An 18,022-nucleotide genomic window follows, 5' to 3' on the forward strand; every position below is an offset into this window, starting at 1 on the left:
GGTACTTTGTAGCAACTACCAGTTGTGAATTTTGTTGTTACATCTTGGGATTACGCGAAGTCTATTAGACTAGAAAAGAGAACAGGGATTTTGTTTTTGTTTCATTGTGGAAGATCTAGTGTCAATCACTTTACATATATGAGTGCTTATTGAATATTTAATGAAAGTGCTTTCTAGTATATGGAAACAATAAGTACTTTCTTGAACTTTTTTTCTTTCTTTTTCTTTTTTTTTTTGGTGCTCATTTTGGGGCTTGAACTCAGGCCTGGATGCTGTCTCTGAGCTTTTTTGCTCAAGGCTAACACTCCATCACTGAAGCCACAGCTCCTCTTGAGCAGAAATATAAAGCAAAGGATAGTATAGTAGAGGAAAAATTTCTGATCACCCATGGTTGACGAGCCTGGGAGTTAAGAAAGCTAGAAGAATTTGTTCCTCAGTTAGATGGAGAAGTCATTTAGTGCCTGTAGTGGAGGAAGATGCTGTGTAGTGCACCTGATCTAGTAGCATGCATGGCAAGACCATTCCTGAGCTGAGGAAGCTGGGTAATAAGCCTTGTGCTGTGGGGTACAGTCTGTCTGTCTAACCCCTCTCCATCGGTTACATTGTTAGACGACACTCTTAGGATGATTTTGCTCTTCCAGTGGGCTGCCTACATTGGGGATGAGATTGGCTTGGTTTGTGTGATTTTTTTTTTTTTTTGCATTGGTTAATGTGATTGTCCAGAGATCTATCCCTTAGTGTTGATGAAGTTTAGCTTCTTACCTGGAAAGTCAGATCTGTGGTAAAATCTTTCACGTTTTCAAATCTTGAAAGGGACTGTCAGGAGCTAGGCAATTGCATACATTTTTAATCCCAGCACTTGGGAAGTAGATAAGGATTTTGAATTGAGACCAATCTGGGCCACCTAGTAAAACAAACAAAACAAAAAACTAATACTAAAACTAAAAAAGTGGAAGCACAGTGTTGTTTTGTGGTGGAAATATGAGGATTTTTTTTTTCTTTCTGTCGGTTGCGGGGCTTGACCTCAGGGCCTGAGCGCTGTCCTTGAGTCTTTTAGTGCCCAAGACTAGTGCCTACCACAGCACTACTTCTTGTGGTGGAAATAGTTATAGCCTAGTCTTAACAGGCAGAAAGTATCTTGTGGATCTTAGCAGGTGATAGAATGTTCCTTTGTGATTTAAATATATTTGTGGCTGGTCATTCTAGATTTGGGGATATGTGCTACCTGTTGCTCAAGGAAGGCAGTGGGCAATCTGGACTGTTCTGTTAAAATGTAGATTGGTATTGGGAGTCTTTGGAGGCATATTCTGAGACATTGAGTAAATAGGCTGGATAAGGAGGTGGACATCAGCAAGGAAGGAGCTGCTGATGCACTCCCAGGTGCAGTTGCAGCAGAGCTGAGTGGGAAGTCCTGAGTCCTGATTCCTTCACATAACATAGCACTCTGGCACACTGCGCCTTGCCACTGCCTCCTTGGTGCTCTCGAGTGAGGCCTTTGCTTGAGGGTATAGAACTCATCAGTGGGAAATGGCCTTGCATGCAGGGATGAAGAGCATCCTTTACTAGGTTGGAGGTGGTGTAGGGATGAAGATTATAATGGGATGAGAAGTGTTCCTGCCTTCCATGAGGGTCCAGTTTGTTCATTGAGCTCCACACAGGACTTAAAAGGTAGAATCAGGGGCTGGGAAGTTGGCTTAGTGGTAGAGTGCTTGCCTCCCATGCATGAGGTCTTGTGTTCAATTCCTTAGCACCACATAAGCAAAAAAAAAAAAAAGCCAGAAGTGGCACTGTGGCTCAAGTGGTAGGGCGCTAGCCTTGAGCTGAAGAGCTAAGAGACAGTTCCCAAGCCCAGAGTTCTGCCCCCATGACTGACCCCGCCCCCCCCCAAAAAAAAGGTAGAATGAGAAAGGAGGTGAGCAACTGAGAGTCCTGCCCTCTGCCAGGAGAGTAGGCACCACCATATTATTTGTGTTATGTGGGCTCCTTTTTTAAAGCTCTTCTCTGCCAAGGTATCCATCAACTCAGCTGGGGAAGCTATTTTTTAAATCAGAAAATTCCTAGTGAGAACTGAGAAAGCAATTTTCTGTTACATGAACTTTTCCCCCACCTACTTCAGGGTAGACTATTTTTATATTTCTATGTGCATATGCAGTTCTGTTGATTTGAGCTGACTCAAGTTCTCAAGACTTCCATGGTCATGTCAATCCATTTTCTCAGATTAACAGGTGGGGTTGGTTAATAAAAATAAGGAAAAACATCAGTACAGATCTTTTCAGAAAATCATGCTAGACTCCCAGTTGACTGCACCCACATGCATGGATCACACAGATGGACGGCTGGCTGCGGTTCATCATGCACCAACAGTACAGATCTTTTAGACCCATTACTGTGTGTGTTATTTGATAGAATTGTAGTTGTATTTTTCAGTTCCATTTTTCACATACTGTTGGTAAGTAAGTACAAATACACGTGAAAGTGTGTGCACTCTGTGTTCTCCAAATGTGTGTAGTTAGTACCTGTGGGTTTCATGGGTAGGTATTGCTTGTCTTCTCAGGTTTTTCTACTTCTCACCACCTTGAGGCAATAGCCTTGTACATTTGCCTTTTCTGAAGTCTTGTGAAAATGTGACTGATGTCTTTTAATTAGCATAAAAATTTTAAGGCGCCACCCGTGCCTTAGCCTGCCTCAGTACTGAGGAATATTTCACTGTCAGAAAACATGGCCCATTTTTTTCAGTTGATGGACACATTGGGTTGTTTCTTCTTTCTTTCTTGTATTATGACCCTATACAAGTCTGTGGGATAATGAAAGGGCTGGTCAGATAATCTACAGTAGTAAATTTATAATATTTCAAGAATAGTCTATTTTATATTCCTATCAAACTTTCCATATTCTTACCAGCATTTGTTATTATTTTGGTTATAGCCATTGTTGATATACAGACCAGAAAGTAATAGTTCTGATTGATTGTGTGTGTGTGTTTATGTGTGTGCGCGTGTACGTGTGCGTGCGTGCGCACGCTCACGTACACCTGTGCCAGTTGTTAGGCTTGAACTCAGAGCCTGGGTACTGTCCTTGAGCTTCTTTTGCTCAAGGTTAGGGTTCTACTACTTGAGCCGTAGCTCTCTGCTTTCTCATTGTGATTTTGATTCGCATTTCCCTAATAACTGGTGACACCGAACATCTTTTCATATGTCATTAGTCATTCTTCTGTCTTCGGTGAAATACCTTCCCACATTAGTTGCCACTTTTTTTTTTTGGTGCTGGGGATCAAAACTATGCTTTGTGTGTGCTAGACAAGCATTCTGCCACAGCCCTCTATACACCAGCCTTCCTGTGGTCACTCTAAGAGAAAAGAGGGATTGTTGCATGATTTTGTTGCTGATACTCCTTGTTCTTTAAGCCCCTCGTTACATATAGAAGTTAAAAATACTTTGCTTCTTTCCGTGACTTCCCTTTTCACTTTGTAAATGGTGATTTTTGAAGTGCTGAAGTCTTGAATTTATCAAGTCCCATTTATTCAGTTTTAAAAATTATTTATGCTTTTGCTGTTGTAGAAGCTAAAGAAATCGTTTTTAGCCCAAGGCTACATGATTTATTCCGATGATGTTTTATCTAAGACTTTTAAAGGTTGAACTTTCACATTTCCACCTTTGATTTATTTATATTATAAGCTAACTTTTGTTTGTAAATCATGGGGCTTGAACTCGGCCTGGCCACTGTCCCTGAGCTCTTCAGCTCAAGGCCAGTGTTCTACCACTTGAACCACAGTGCCACTTCCAGTTTTCTGGTGGTTAACTGGAGATAAGAGTCTCACGGACTTTCCTGCCTGGGCTGGCTTTGAACCATGATCCTCAGATCTCAGCGTCCTGAGTAGCTAGGATTACAGGTGTGAGCCATCAGCACCTGGCTGTCTCAGTACTATTGTTTGAAAAGACTGTTTTCCCACGGCCTCTTGTTTTTGATCTTTTGTTGAAGTAAAATTTGATTCTGGGCTGTTAATTTTAGCCATTGATTTATATGTCTTATCATTATATCAATTTTCTTTATATTTGAACTTTTGAAATTAGAAGTGTGAGTCCTTTGACTTCTTTGTCAAGAGGTACTATCCTAAGTCAATTGAATTTCAATATGAAGTTTAGAATCTGGCTTATCAACTTGTATGAAAAAGCCAGCCAGGATTTTGATTGGAATTGCACAGAAATGTAGATTGAAATGGTATTGGCTTCTTGGGGGACTTTATTTTCAAATATTAAGTCAAGCTTGTGTACTGGAACTACATAGTCATATATTGCTGGATTTCGTCTATTGCTGGTCTGTCTCCTCCCCTACCCAGCTCCTGCAGGGAGGGCAGAACTGGAGTTGGAACTTGGCCTTGCACTAGCTTGGCTTGCTTGCTTGCTTGGCTGATACTCTACTATTTGAGACATACCTCCAGTTCTGCTTTTTTTGTTGGTTACTTTGGAGATGGAGTCTTGAAGACTTTTGAAGACTTTTCTGACTTGGCTAGCTTTAAACTGCAATGCTCTCAATCTCAGTCTCTTTAGTAGCTAGAATTACAGGTGTGAGTCACTGATGCCTGGCTACTTGTCTATTCTCTGTGCATTTATGTATTGTGTTTGTGTTGGTACTGGGGCTTGAACCTGGTCTTACGTTCTTGCTTAGCTTTTTTACTCACAGCCTAGCACTAGCAATCTATGACTTGAGTCATGCTTCTAGTTCAGCATCTTGCTTGTTAGTTGGAGTTAAGTCTCTCTTAGACTTTACTGCCTGGCTGACTTCAAACCTTGATCCTCAGACCTGAGTCCTGAACCACCAGTGCCTGGCCAATTTTCTGTTATTGTGTGTGAGCCAGTTAGGGAGTTTAGAGCTTACTTGTGTGTGTGTATGTGTGTATGTGTGTGTTTGTTCATTTACTTGAATACATCTACTTTAAAGAACTTCATTGGGCTGGGAATATGGTTTAGTGGTAGAGTGCTTGCCTAGCATGCATGAAGTCTTAGGTTCAATTCCTCAGTTCCATATGAACAGAAAAAGCGGGAAGTGGCGCTGTGGCTTAAGTGGTAGAGTACAGCCTTGAGCAAAAAGAAGCTCAGGGACAGTGCCTGGACCCTGAGTTCAAGCCCAGGACTGGCAAACACACACACAAAAGAACTTCTTTATTTAGGCGTTTTCTTGAGGAATATTGAGTGCAGTCATTGTTTAGTTTCTGGCTGATGTAGCTGTTTCATTCATCAGCTGTTTTTACTACTAAGAAATTTTTAACGACATGCTTCTTTCAGTTTACAAACCATCTGTTTAAAATTTTCAAACAATGTATTTGTTGGTGCTTAAACATTCAGATATATGTGTGTTTCTAAGCAAAAGAGGAATGCCTTTAACAATTTTATTTTGGTGGTACTAGGGTTTTGAAATAAGGGCCATGCTGTCTACTCTCTACCACTTGAGCCATGCCCTCAGTTTTTTCTGCTGGAAATGTTCTAGAAAATCTGAAGCATACTATTTTACTTTCTATAGAGCCCTCCATTAAATTACTGTAGAGATGTTTGTTTTACTAATGTATTTAACTTTACTGTTCTCGAACCAACCATAATAACAAAGGCAAGTATGATGTATAGACTTCAGTGTTTACTGTTACTTGTGAGCTCTTGGCTGTCCTGTAAGACCATTAACCCCATTTTGATCATAATTCATTTTGATCATTATTCTCAATCTGTAGGGGTGGTTGACTGAAAAAAATTAAGATTTTTTTGAGCTCTTAGTTTTTTTCCACTAATATATACATCTGTCATTATAGTAATAACAGATAATCTTAGTATTTGTATTTTTGAAAATGAATTTCACAACCAGGGGTTTAAGACTAAATACTCTCCAGCTATAGGACTCCCTTGATATTACATGCACATTCTCCACAGTTCCATTCAAAATCTGGCTGACCATGTAGTTTGAGTTGATCTGGAACTTGTGATATCTCTGCCTTAACCTCTTGAAAGCTAGGATTACAGGCATGTACTACTTTGCCCAGCTTTTTTTTTTTTCCTCAGTCGAGGGGCTTGAACTCTGGGCTTGGACACTGTCCTGCACTCTTCAGCTCAAGGCGAGTACTCTACCGCTTAAGCCACAGCAGCACTTTTGGTTTTCTAGTGGTTTATTGGAGATAAGAGTCTCACGGGCTTTCCTGCCTGGGCAGGACAGATCCTCAGATTTAAGCCCCCTGAGTAGCTAGGATTACAGGCATGAGCCATTGGTGCCTGGCCCAGCTTCTATTTTTAATCTTATACTTTATGTAAAGACAAACAGTAGGTCTTGATTTTAGTGTTTGAGTCTACCAGTAATTTACTATACTGAATCACTTCTAAAGGATTAAATATAAAGAATTGGTTTCCTTGTTACTATTTTTTCTTTTTTTATTGGTCATAAGGAGGGCTTGAACTCAGGACCTGGGCATTGTTCCTGAGCTCTTTTGCTCTACTTTGAGTCATAGCACCACTTCCAGTTTTCTGGTGGTTATCTGGAGATGAGTCTCATAGACCTTTCTGTCTTGACTGGCTTTGATTATGATTCTCAGATCTCAGCCTCCTTAGTAGCTAGGATTACAGGGGGTAAGCTACTAGTGCCTGGCCTACTTTTTGAATTACCAGGTAATCACCAGAAAAATGCTTTATTTTTTAGAAAGGGCAGGGCTCTTGATATTCTTAACAAAAACACAGGATATTTTTTTTCTATTGTCTTTACAAATAGTGATACCATTGGAGAAATGTGACATCTTTGTGTCCAACATGTCAGATGACATTTTGAGCCTTTGCTTATGATTTTTATTTTGATTTGGAGACAAGGTCTCTTTATGTTGCCTAATAGGCTGTCTCGAAGTAACTATGTAGCCCAGACTAGCCTCTTAAGAGTTGCTGAGATTACCTAGTGTGTGCCCTTTTACCCAGATTCCAGTGTAGTTGACAGTTGAAATGAATTGAGTACAGGTGAAAGTGTGTGGTGGGGGTGGAACACATTCTGGCCGATGAGGTTGCCAGCAAGGTGCGTGTCTCTGAGGCCAACTTGGGCAGAAAAGTCCTTGAGACTCCAATTCCTCCCAAATAACAAACGTAGGGCCAGTGGTGTGTCTCAAGTGGTTAAATGTCAGCACAGTCCAGGGTAACCTGTTGATAGTGAAAACTACAAAAACAAGCAACAAAAAAGGCATTGTTAATTTGAAAAATATATCGTATCGTATGGCAGATAAAATTAAGGCACTTAATGGCTGCTTAGACTACGTAGACTACATTAAGTAAATGATTAGAAAATTAAGTGTGCTACTTATAGAAGGCATTATTATTCTTATTGCTGTTTTGTTTGCCATTTTGCTTGTTAGGTTTTACACACGCTGGAAAGATTGGGAGTCGTGGTATTCGCAGAGCTTTGGTTTACATTTTTCACTGAGAGAAGAACAGTGGCAGGAAGACTGGGCATTTATACTTTCTCTCGCAAGTCAGGTAAGGATACTTCAAGCCTTGTTTGATTGAATCAGAAAGGTATTTCTTGTCAAGTGGGAAATGACAAAATGAAATTTTGCCACAGGACCATTCTAAACATTACCCAGTCTGACCTTGCTCTCCATTCTGCCTTAGAGTTGGAGGGTTTAGGCTTTGCGGTTCCTACTGGTTAGCTCTTGTAGGTGTGGTGAGGACAGATGTACAGTTACTGAACGATTGCTCTTGGGTGAAAGAAGTCCTGAGGTGGGGCACGATGTGCACTCCAGGCAGTCATCTCCTCAGGCCCATATGAACCCCAAGAAGTGACGAAGTACTTTCTACTTGAGCCTAGGAAGGAGCTGCGAGTAAAATTACAGAGAAATGTACCCCAGACTATGTGTTGTCAGTTACTACCTGCAAATGATAACTTCCTAAGTCATGTAACCCTGCCCTGTCATTTTGTAAGAAGGAAACGTAACAAAAGGTTTTATATACGAATTTCTTACTCTATCTGTTTGGCTTGTGAGTTTGGACAGTGAGAGATACCTGTGCTTGGACAATTGCAGATTTCTATTACTATTCTCTTGGACTTCGCACTTGGGGGAGTCAGGCTGCAACTTCTGGTAACAGTCATATTGCTCTCATTGAAAGAGAAACTGCCTTTGTGTTATTCTCTGCAGCCTGGAGCAAGTTTGGAGCAGACACACATTTTTGTACTTGCACATATCCTTAGACGACCAATTATAGTTTATGGAGTAAAATACTATAAGAGCTTCCGAGGAGAGACTTTAGGATATACTCGGTTTCAAGGTAAGCCATCATTTACAGAATCTAGTTGGCTTCTGTATACACGTAGTAGAGTGTGTGTGGGGGAAGAAGGGCTCCGATGCTGGCGGCATTGGGATGTGGACATGGGAGGGAAGGAGGGGAGTGGGCTGGCTCCCGTCCTTGCGCTTCCGTGCTCTCCTCTGTTCCTTCCTAGGGGTTTATCTGCCTTTGTTGTGGGAACAGAGTTTTTGTTGGAAAAGTCCAATTGCTCTGGGCTATACAAGGGGCCACTTCTCTGCTTTGGTTGCCATGGAAAATGATGGCTATGGCAACCGAGGTGCTGGTGCTAACCTAAACACCGATGATGACATCACCATTACGTTTTTGCCTCTGGTCGACAGTGAAAGGAAACTACTCCACGTGCACTTTCTTTCTGCTCAGGAGGTAAGCGGTGGTTTTCTCTTCACACGTGAATCTCATGCAGAACCTTCCCTTCCACACGCCAGTTAACTATATCACCAGTTACATTCCTAAGTTTTGGAGTAATTGTGACTTTCACTGCTTAAGACTTCAGAGTTTCCCTTTACAAAACAGTGTGGACAGAAAGAAGTCCTTCCCTTCAGGTGGCATAAGTGCCAAGGAGAAAAAGCACAAGGATTTAAGCTTAAATAGGGTGGTAAGGACCAGGACCCCGCCAGCAAGCAACCCAGCAGCCGAGCCTAAGAATCATGACTGGCTGAGAAGGTGGAGGCAGAAGCAGTAAGGTGAGGCAGAGCTGGCTCATTAGGGCTTTTGAACCCGAGGCATGGGAAGCCAACAGGCAGCCTGTTTGCCCAAGGAGGAATACTGGCTGGCTGACAAGGCCCGAGGCCTAGGCATGGCATGACCTGTTCTTGGGAGCATGGCATCAGTCCATCCACAGGGGCAGTGACAGTGAACAAAGAACACCCGCAGCCTAAGTTCTTACGAAAGTATTGCTCTTTTATTCAGTATTATAGTAATACTCATAAAATGTTATAATCACAACATTGGGAAAAATCCAGAGACTGTAACTTGTACAATTTCAGCCTGTAGAACATTTACCTAGTAAACTTACCTTCTTGAAGCTGTGACTTTGGCTTTTTTTTTTTTTTTTGAAAAAACAATGTGTTTGTTGTTATTACCTTAAATTACCTTTTAAGGAATTCTTCCCTTCAGCTTTTCCTGATTTTTACACTGATTTAACAGTTAAAGAGCTTGCCATCCTGTGGGAACAGTTGGTCACTTTGGCCTTTTCATTGTCACTAAACATGTTGTAGGCTGTTCTCACACCTGATCTGGGCATTCTTTTTCCTTTCCTTCACGCTCCTCTAAAAGCTAGGTAATGAGGAGCAGCAGGAGAAGCTGCTCCGGGAGTGGCTGGACTGCTGTGTGACGGAAGGTGGCGTCCTGGTCGCCATGCAGAAAAGCTCCGGGCGGCGGAACCACCCCCTGGTCACGCAGATGGTAGAGAAGTGGCTCGATCGCTATAGACAGATCCGGCCGTGCACGTCCCTGTCTGATGGAGAGGAAGATGAGGATGATGAAGATGAGTGAAGGCCATCAAGGAGCGGACCAGGGCATCAGATCTGTGGTGACCTGACCCCCAGTTAGTGTGGTGCTCTCCAAGCAGAGTGCACAGCGTGGAAAGAACCAGATCCAGAAGGATCTGCTCACAATTATTTTTCTGGTCCACACCCAGTGGAGATAATTAATGCATCTGCTGCATGAGGAGACAGAGAACTTGGGTTGAACTACAGTTTGTTTAAAAAAAAAAAAGCAAACAAAAAGACAAAAACAAAAAACCCCCCCAAAACCTAATTTTATTGACAGACCTTTTTTTTCCTTTGAAATTGTAAATCTGTCTATAATGTAACGCATGTGGTTGTGTAAGAAATTGTGAAATAGGAAAAATTGTACCAGCATCTCCATATTGAGAATTTTTTCCCAGCATGGGCACTAACAAAAAAAGCACATGGCAGAAAACTTACTCCTTTTGAGATACTGTCTTCAATAGAACCCGGCGTTTTACTTTGACCTTACAAGCTCTAATTTACACGAAGTCTCAGCAATGTGGAAACTGTACAAATTACCCACACCAAAACATGAAATAAACAAGCCTTTTATTTTAATAATATGTGCCCAATCAAATCAAATCTTTTAGGGACAAACTACAAGAAAAAGCTAATTAATTTTTTTAATTGAATGAACTTCATATATATATATATTCTGCCTCTTTGTTTTGAAGAGGTTTTGGTTTCCTGTTGCCTTTTAAGTTTTCTGATTCTCTCTCCCCCCCTCCCCCTTTTAGTATTTAGGTATTTATTTGTTTGGAAGAGTGCCCCAAAATAAGGGGCCAGACTCTGGGCAGTGGTCCATTGTGAGTTTCCCTGGATGGGAAGGGAGCAGGCCAGCTTGTATGAGATTTGTTCCCATGGACCCTGCGGACAACGTTCTGTTCCCCGATTGCCATGCAGAGGGTTCTTGGGTTCTTCCCGTATCTTATTATCCCCTCTGCTCTAAGCAAGTGCTGTTAGCAGGGTGGCCCTTTGCTCAGGCAGATTGGGAATGCCAGTTCAGAATAAAGAATTTGAAAATGGATTGAATGAAGGTGGTCGGTGTATTCTATGATGACTTTGTGTAGTCTGAGAATTTTTGCATGTTGTTTAGTTGTAGCCATCCTTTATTTAAAGTTAAAACTATCTCTCAGAAAGACCATATCAGGTATGCATTCAGTACTGGGTAGAGATTTCTAACCGATCTCAGGAACACAAAGGCTGACTTAGTGTTCACCCAAGCACTTTGTGGAAGATTGAAGTGCAAGAAGCTTGCCTTTGAGACACCCCAACACACTTTTTGATAAAAGGCTGTGGAAACCTTTAATTATTTGCTGCTTTTTCGATTGTCATGAACTTTGCACAACCACAAGTTTCTTGCAAAAAACTAAAAACCCAGAATAGTCCACAACCTGTCATATGTCTTCCATTCTTTCTCCAGTGTATACTCTGAAAAGGTGTCCTTGGGGCAAAAGGATTATTTTTGCTGCATGCTAAAACTCGCAGGGAAGGCATTTTGCAGCAGTCCATATAGAGGGGCCTTAGAGCAATGGTGCTACGCTTCTTACGGATTGATTCTAGATGCTTTCATTTTCATTTTGGCCGGCAGTTAATAGCCAAGTTTTTAGGCTCTATTGGGACTGTTTACCATTGCATCTGCAGTTGACTGTTTCCCTTGTGGGGGGAGGGTGGGTGTGGGTGTAGCACAGCAACCTGGTTCCCCACGCAAAATGCCTTACTAAGTGGAGAAGCCACAAAAATGCTAGCAGGAAAAATGTCTTGGGTTTGTCGTGCTGAAGTGCTGTCCCACCACAGCCTTGCCACCAAGCGTCTCCTGTGTGTGGTTGCTGCATCCCCTTTAAGGTTAGGTTGCTCTGTATTACTGGTGGTTCTGGCACATTTTTTCCTGTGAGAAAGCTGAAGGTGGCTCCATTTCCTAGACTCCAGTAATGGGGTTTTAAATGGCTTCACAGCAGACCAAATGGTTGTTGAAAGGCCAAGATTTTGGTAAATCAAATGCTATGTTAAGCTCTTGAACTATTAAAAGGCCATAATTATGATCCCAAGTTAGAGTTTTTGATGTCCTTTGTCAAAGGTGACTGGCAAATATGTCTTTATATGGCATTAGGTAGCAACACTTAAACCATGTGGACTTTTGGTTGGTTCTTTTTTCTAGAGTGAAACCAGTATGGTGTTTACTGTTTTCATCTGTTCCTTCTTTGGAATCAATTTACATATATAATACTTTTCAAAGGGCTGCTGCAGCAAGCAAGATCTAATTAAACAAAACCCAGGCAAACCATGGATTGAGACCTGCTGTTTTCTATTTTTTACTCCTCAGGGCCAGTGTTTCTTGGGCTATACACTAAATACTTCCATGTGTACATGGTTGGGGGCTCTGACAAAGTGGTTATACAGAAAACACTAAACTGCCTTTTCTGCTCCCTGAAATAAAAGGCCCAGGTAACTTTCATGGCAGGGTTGGGATGAGGCTGTGACTGAAAATGATCAAGACAAGGTCCCGCAGGCTGATGCTTGGGAGACACCTGCTTAACGAGGGGAGGGAGCATAATGTCATTTTAAAAGGACGTGGAAACGGCTGTTACTTCTCAACTTTTTGTAAATATCAATTGTTAGGTTCTTGGTCCTTCCTATGCTTAACTTACATTAATTTACAGGCTGACCGTGGCCTTCAAGGACAGCAGCACTTGACTAGTGTGAAGGGTAAGGTCTTGGTTTTCCACCCATGCTGTCAGTATTCTTGAGTCTGGTTGTGGGCCGGGCAGGTAGAAACCAGCTAACTGACAATGCAGTTCCTTTAAACATCTCAAGGGAAGAGCTTTTACACTGGTGAGATGTACTTGAATTTCAGAACTTAACAAATTTTAATTACTTTTTATTGAAAACTGCACTGAACGCTAAATGTCCACCTTTACAATAAACAAATACAGTAACGGTAACTCACACTAAAACAAAACATACTTCTGATAGCCATTATTTTTTTCTGTTTGGGACAATTTTAAAGTTTTTCTTTTGTCACAAAAACAGGAATGTACCTATACAAAGGCTCAAAATAGGCCATCTTTTTTAAACAAAAAGGCAATGATTCACAAAAGACTATGAATAGAACATGTAACTAGTTGATACAAATCTAATAGGATTTGTTAAAATCAGTCACATCTAATAACACATCTGAAGTGTTCTTGTATAAAATATCACGTGAAGAAAAGAATTTATCAATGTCTAAAAAAGTGGGTTTGTTCATAGACAATCTGACAAGTTACCATAAAAAGTGTTTCCTGAGACATAAGGAAATGCAACATTATTCTTCTTGAACTTTAACAGCTCAAGACTTCCCACTCAATAAAATAGCTGAGGATCTGAAACTGAGAAAATATATTTGAGTACAAACAGCTTGTGAAACTTAATATTTTTTTTCTTTTTTTTCTTTTTTTTTGCATCAGAGGGTATTACTGAACTTACAACCAACTTGCCCGCTCAGTATGCAGTTCAGAGGAGAGAACTTCCGTGCACAAGCCTGTACTGGCTTTGTTCCTGTGCGTGCCGATGTGTCTGACACAGGCAGACAGTTTCCCCCATTTCGTAGTAACTCAATCTTCCTATTAGCAAAAAGAGGTAAGAAGCCCCTGGAAACCGAAGGGGCTAGAGTCAAGGTGGGGGTTTCCTCTCAATATTTTTATTTCAATGTTTGGAACTCTTGATGCAACATTCTAGAGCAAGTTGCTCAGGACCTGCTGTGCCCAGGGGACTGATAAAGGAAAAAGCTCTATTTATTCTTTGTGATTGGATGCACAGATGAAAACTTAACACACAATAACAGAAGTTGGTCGTTAATAAGTCATGTCCTCGTCTTTCGGCGCTTCTGGAGCAAACATCTTGTTTTCTAGCTCCTGTAGCGTTAACACTGCAACATCAATGATGCATAGTCCAGGGCTCTGTTAGAAAGACCGTCAGACTCCTTTTCTCAGTTCATCCATTTGCCACTGTCTCTTGGTCCCAAGTTTATCTGAGTGGTTACCTTGTGCGGCATTGTCTGCTATTGCTCGTTGGGGTGCTCTCGATTGTCCCCGTGTTTTGTGGGCTGGTTGGGAGAGGGAGCCTGGGAGGGGTGTGCCACGGAGGGGAGGTTGTGAGTCACTGGGATGCCTCCGGGGATGATGCCTTCCATTGCTGCAGGAAGTCCTCCCGGGGCCACACCCACGATGCCCGGCGGGTACCTGCGAACAGACGGAACAAGGGCTCGTCAGCTGGGGGGGGGGGGCTGGGCCTTTTCCCACATGATGGGGCACCCAGAGCAAGGAGGAATGTAGGTTTTTATATGCAAGCCTGGTGCCTTGCACATGGACAGATCAATCCCAACTCTCAGCCACTAGAGGCGTGGCTTTTAGACAGGAGGAGGATCTCCCATGACGACCATTTGTAAACTGTTGTGTATGGTTTCCTTGCTGTGTTCATGGGTAATGCTGGTTTTATGGTTTCTATGGGTGGCTGTGAGTGAACTGAATGACTCAAATTCATACATTGAAATATCCTAATCCCCAGGGTGAGGAGAAACAGAAGGGAAACCCAACTTAGTGCTTGGCACCACCTTATGAGTGGGCAGAGTCCTTAGAAGCTGACCTTGCCAGCATCTTGTTCTGACCAGAACTGTGATACGGTTACTTCACAGTCACTTGGTGGCTTCGGCAGGCTGAGTGGCGCTCACTACACTGCGTGTGAGGAAGCCATGTCTGCCTTAGTCTTCTAGAGCACAAATGTCACCCGGTGGATTGCCATGCTCATCCCCCAGAGTTACAAAACTTGACTGAGGTAGGTGGTGACAACAGTAACTCTAGCCGTTAAAGATACCCTGCCTGAACCTGGCCTGTAGGCGAGGCTGCTAAGAAATGCCTGGAGGAATTGGGCAGGGGGGGGGGGAGGAGGGAGGGGAAACGTGCTCAATGAAAAGGGGGTTCCCCAGAAGTTACATTAGTGAGGCCCAATCAGTACGCAGTAGTTAGGGCCCAGACTCCACCCTTAACAGTGTCTGGAGACATTTTCTTAGTTGTCACACTTGGGAGTGGGAGGTGCTTCTGGCCCCAAATGGGTGGAGCCCAGAGATGCTGCTAAGACCCTTAGAGAATGAATTATGAATTGGTCCTAAACGTAAATATGGGAAAGTCACCATATGAGAAAAAGAAACAGCTCCTCTCCTTTATGCACGGAGAGACATTTATTTCCCCTGGACACAGTAGGGTGGGAGTGGAGAGAAATCAGTTTATCCCACTTAGCCATATTGTTCTCTCCCAACTTCACAACTATACTTCACAACTATTTCTGCCAGTCTTTCCCGTGGTCAGGGTTTTCCCCTTGTTGCTCTAACACTCCTCTGCCAGAGGCTTTCCATGGACAGAACGGGCTTTCTAGAAGATCTGATTGCTACTTGAAACCTGTGATTTCAGGGGCTCAGCGGGAGGGACGGCTTGTAGCATGGTGGCCAGTCCAGCCGGATCATGCTGAAACCTGCATGCTAGGAGAGCAGGATACCCCGGCTGCCTGACCTCAGACCCGCCCTTTCTAAACAGGAACTTCCTGCATGGGGGATCACGCCCATTAATTCCAGCATGCAGGAGGGCTGAGGCAAAGAGATGGATGAGTTTGAGAGAGACTGTTGCTTTCAAACCAGCAAAGTTTTTAAAAAAGAATCGTGTTTATTCTATAGAAATTCAGCACTGGACAAGAAGAGAGAAGCATGTGCAGGATTCCCACTTGGTAAAGAAGCCAAGGGCTTCCTCAGTTCCATGAACTTTACACCTCCCGCAACTTCAGTCTTTTCAGGCCTCCCTTTCTCCCGAGAGGCAAGCAGCTGGTGGCCCCAGCCAGCGTCAGTTCCTCTTCTCACCTGTATGTGGCACCATTGAGCTCGGGATGAATTGCTTGCTGGTCTATTACTGACCAAGGAGCTGATGTGACAAAGAATTCCTTGTTGACACAGTTTCTTAAGCTTTCTGGGATGCGACCTAGAGTAAACGGTCATAGTGAGTTTATCATCATCCTTGGGGGCTTCTGGAGGGGGTGTGCTCTATAATGGGGACAGACAGGGATGATAGACGTTGGGCCTGGCTTAGGCAAAATTTAGTTACCTTGCCCCTGCCCCCCTTTCTGCACCCACCTGTCTCCAGTGGAATTAGAGCATGCGTGACTCACCTGTGATGGCCCGGCGGATCTCCGTGGCGGCTGCCTCCCTCATCTCTAGTGAGGCCTGCTCACTGTACCAGGCCGTGTGCGGGGTACAGATGAGATTTGGCGCGTCTTTGAGTGGACCCTGGGCAAAGCTAGGGTAAATGGAAAAGAAGTCAGTGAGCGGGGAAAGTTTTAACTTTTGGCTATGCAGTTAGAACTGAGTTGAATTGAGTTGTGTTTTGTCAGGGCTGGGAACAGTGGAGATGGGGGGAGGGAGGTATGGGCAACAAGGGAAGAGCCAAGCATGCGGAGGATGAACTCCAAACGAGCACCATCCTGCGGCCCCATCCTGCGGCCGTTTACACTTAAGATGACAAAGCGAGTTAGTTCAATGCAGGAGAATCGGGTTCCTCGCAGGAGGCCAGTGGCCAGCCTGCCAAACACCCACCTGAAGGGCTCTGATTCGTGCACGTCGAGGGCGGCGCCTCGTATCCTGCCCTCCTTGAGGGCCTGGGCTAAGGCTTTCTCATCCACAAGGCCGCCGCGCGCTGCATTTACCAGGAATGCCCCCTGCCTCATCTAGGGAAGGAAAGAGAAGCTGGTCACCTCCTCGTGCTCCGCGGGAGCTCAAAACGCAGCCCAGGAAGAAAACTGCAAACACGGAGTTTGGATGGTCTGGTTTTTTCCTGTGCCTGCTACGGTTTGGGGAAAGAGTAGGTTTTAACTGCTGGTACTAGGGCTTCAACTCAGGCCCCGGGTCCTATCCCTGACCTTCGTGCTCAATGCTAGTGCTCTACCACTTGAGCAAGAAGCTCCACTTTGGGCTTTTTGCTGGAGTTAGCTGGAAATAAGAGTTTCACAGACTGCTTGGACTGGTTTTGAACCGTGATCCTCAGCACTCAATCTTCCGAGCAGCTAGGATTAACAGGTGTGAGCCACCAGTGTGTGGCAAGAGTAGCAATTCTTGTTGATGCCTAAAGGCTAGGAAGGGTGGAGCTGTGGTTGGTCATGCACACTTGTGTGCTCAGAGGCCCGCCCGCCTGAAGGGAGCCGCAGGCCCTGTGCTCCTCCTGGTCCAGGAACCATCTTCCAGTCCCTTGTGTTTATGGTACAGACCAACAGCTGTTGCCACCTTTTCAGCAGAAGCTTCCAGAGTTGGGAGGACATCTGATATCCAGTTACCTGCTTGATAGTAAAGTCATTGATGAGGTGGTGGTTATGTTCGTTGAGATTGCAGTGCAGGGAAACACAGTCACTCTGATACAGCAGGTCCTGCAGGGTGTAGACCCTCTGCACGCCCAGAGACCGCTCTATCCCGTCCTGCAAGTAGGGGTCATAAAATATGACGCTGAATCCAAAAGCCTTGGCTCGAACAGCAACTGCCTGCCCTGTGCGACCTGTGCAGAGACAGAACGTGCGGGTGAGTGAGGAGTCCGGAGGCATCTGTCCCCTGAGAGCCCACCAACCCACTGCTGGCTGCGGAGGGAGCAGACACACTCAACGCAATCACATCTAAGAGCAACATCAGTCCTGGTGAACACTGTACTGTTCCCTGCTTATATGAGCCACGGCAGGAATATTACATACCAAACTGGCTTCTTACGGAGAATTCCAATCTATAATCAATCAGAATGTTTCAATGACCCTCAGGCCCCCCACTGCAACTAGCACTTGATTAAGTCAATGCTGCTTCCTTCCTTCCTTCCGTCCTTGGCTCCGTCCTCCTGCATGCAGGATTACAGTAGGCTTCATGGCAGGAATATTACTCAGCCTTTCTTAGTATCTGGCAGGACATATCCCCACTCAATTATCTCTGCTTTATCAGAACTAAGTATTATCATCTAGCCTAAGCGCACACTGGCAGCATGTGCCTGGTAGGCCCATGAATCTCCCATTGCCTGCCCTGTCCCGCAGATGGAATCTCACAGCCCAGCTCTTTCCGGCAGCCTGGGCCTGCACAAGTCATGGTGGCTGCCACACAATACCACAAGCACCTCCAATGGCCATCCCTTGCACAAATGCAGGGATCCC

The 18,022-nt window shown here is 43.9% G+C and overlaps 2 protein-coding genes across 11 annotated transcripts in view; one reads left to right on the top strand and one right to left on the bottom strand.

Moving 5' to 3' along the window:
- Window positions 1-10,853, top strand: part of Zranb1 (zinc finger RANBP2-type containing 1) — a 69,212-nt gene extending 58,359 nt beyond the window's left edge. For 3 of the 4 annotated variants that reach the window (XM_069988271.1, XM_069988270.1, XM_069988273.1), the window contains 4 exons: window positions 7,367-7,487; window positions 8,147-8,276; window positions 8,449-8,678; window positions 9,591-10,853. In XM_069988271.1, coding sequence (XP_069844372.1) covers window positions 7,367-7,487; window positions 8,147-8,276; window positions 8,449-8,678; window positions 9,591-9,809 — 700 coding nt within the window. In that variant the 3' untranslated portion in view covers window positions 9,810-10,853. The remainder of the gene's footprint in view (window positions 1-7,366; window positions 7,488-8,146; window positions 8,277-8,448; window positions 8,679-9,590) is intronic. The other variant, XM_069988272.1, reaches the window with a different exon arrangement.
- Window positions 10,854-12,683: 1,830 nt separating this feature from the next.
- Ctbp2 (C-terminal binding protein 2) overlaps window positions 12,684-18,022 on the bottom strand; it is a 125,077-nt gene continuing 119,738 nt past the window's right edge. For all 7 annotated transcript variants that reach the window (XM_069988265.1, XM_069988268.1, XM_069988263.1 and 4 more), the window contains 5 exons: window positions 17,174-17,388; window positions 16,440-16,570; window positions 16,016-16,143; window positions 15,711-15,828; window positions 12,684-14,046 (listed from right to left, as the gene is read on the bottom strand). In XM_069988265.1, coding sequence (XP_069844366.1) covers window positions 13,866-14,046; window positions 15,711-15,828; window positions 16,016-16,143; window positions 16,440-16,570; window positions 17,174-17,388 — 773 coding nt within the window. In that variant the 3' untranslated portion in view covers window positions 12,684-13,865. The remainder of the gene's footprint in view (window positions 14,047-15,710; window positions 15,829-16,015; window positions 16,144-16,439; window positions 16,571-17,173; window positions 17,389-18,022) is intronic.

The sequence above is a fragment of the Dipodomys merriami genome, unplaced genomic scaffold (assembly GCF_024711535.1).
Source record: "Dipodomys merriami isolate MVZ:Mamm:240054 unplaced genomic scaffold, mDipMer1.0.p SCAF_35, whole genome shotgun sequence".
Classification (NCBI taxonomy): Eukaryota; Metazoa; Chordata; class Mammalia; order Rodentia; family Heteromyidae; genus Dipodomys; species Dipodomys merriami.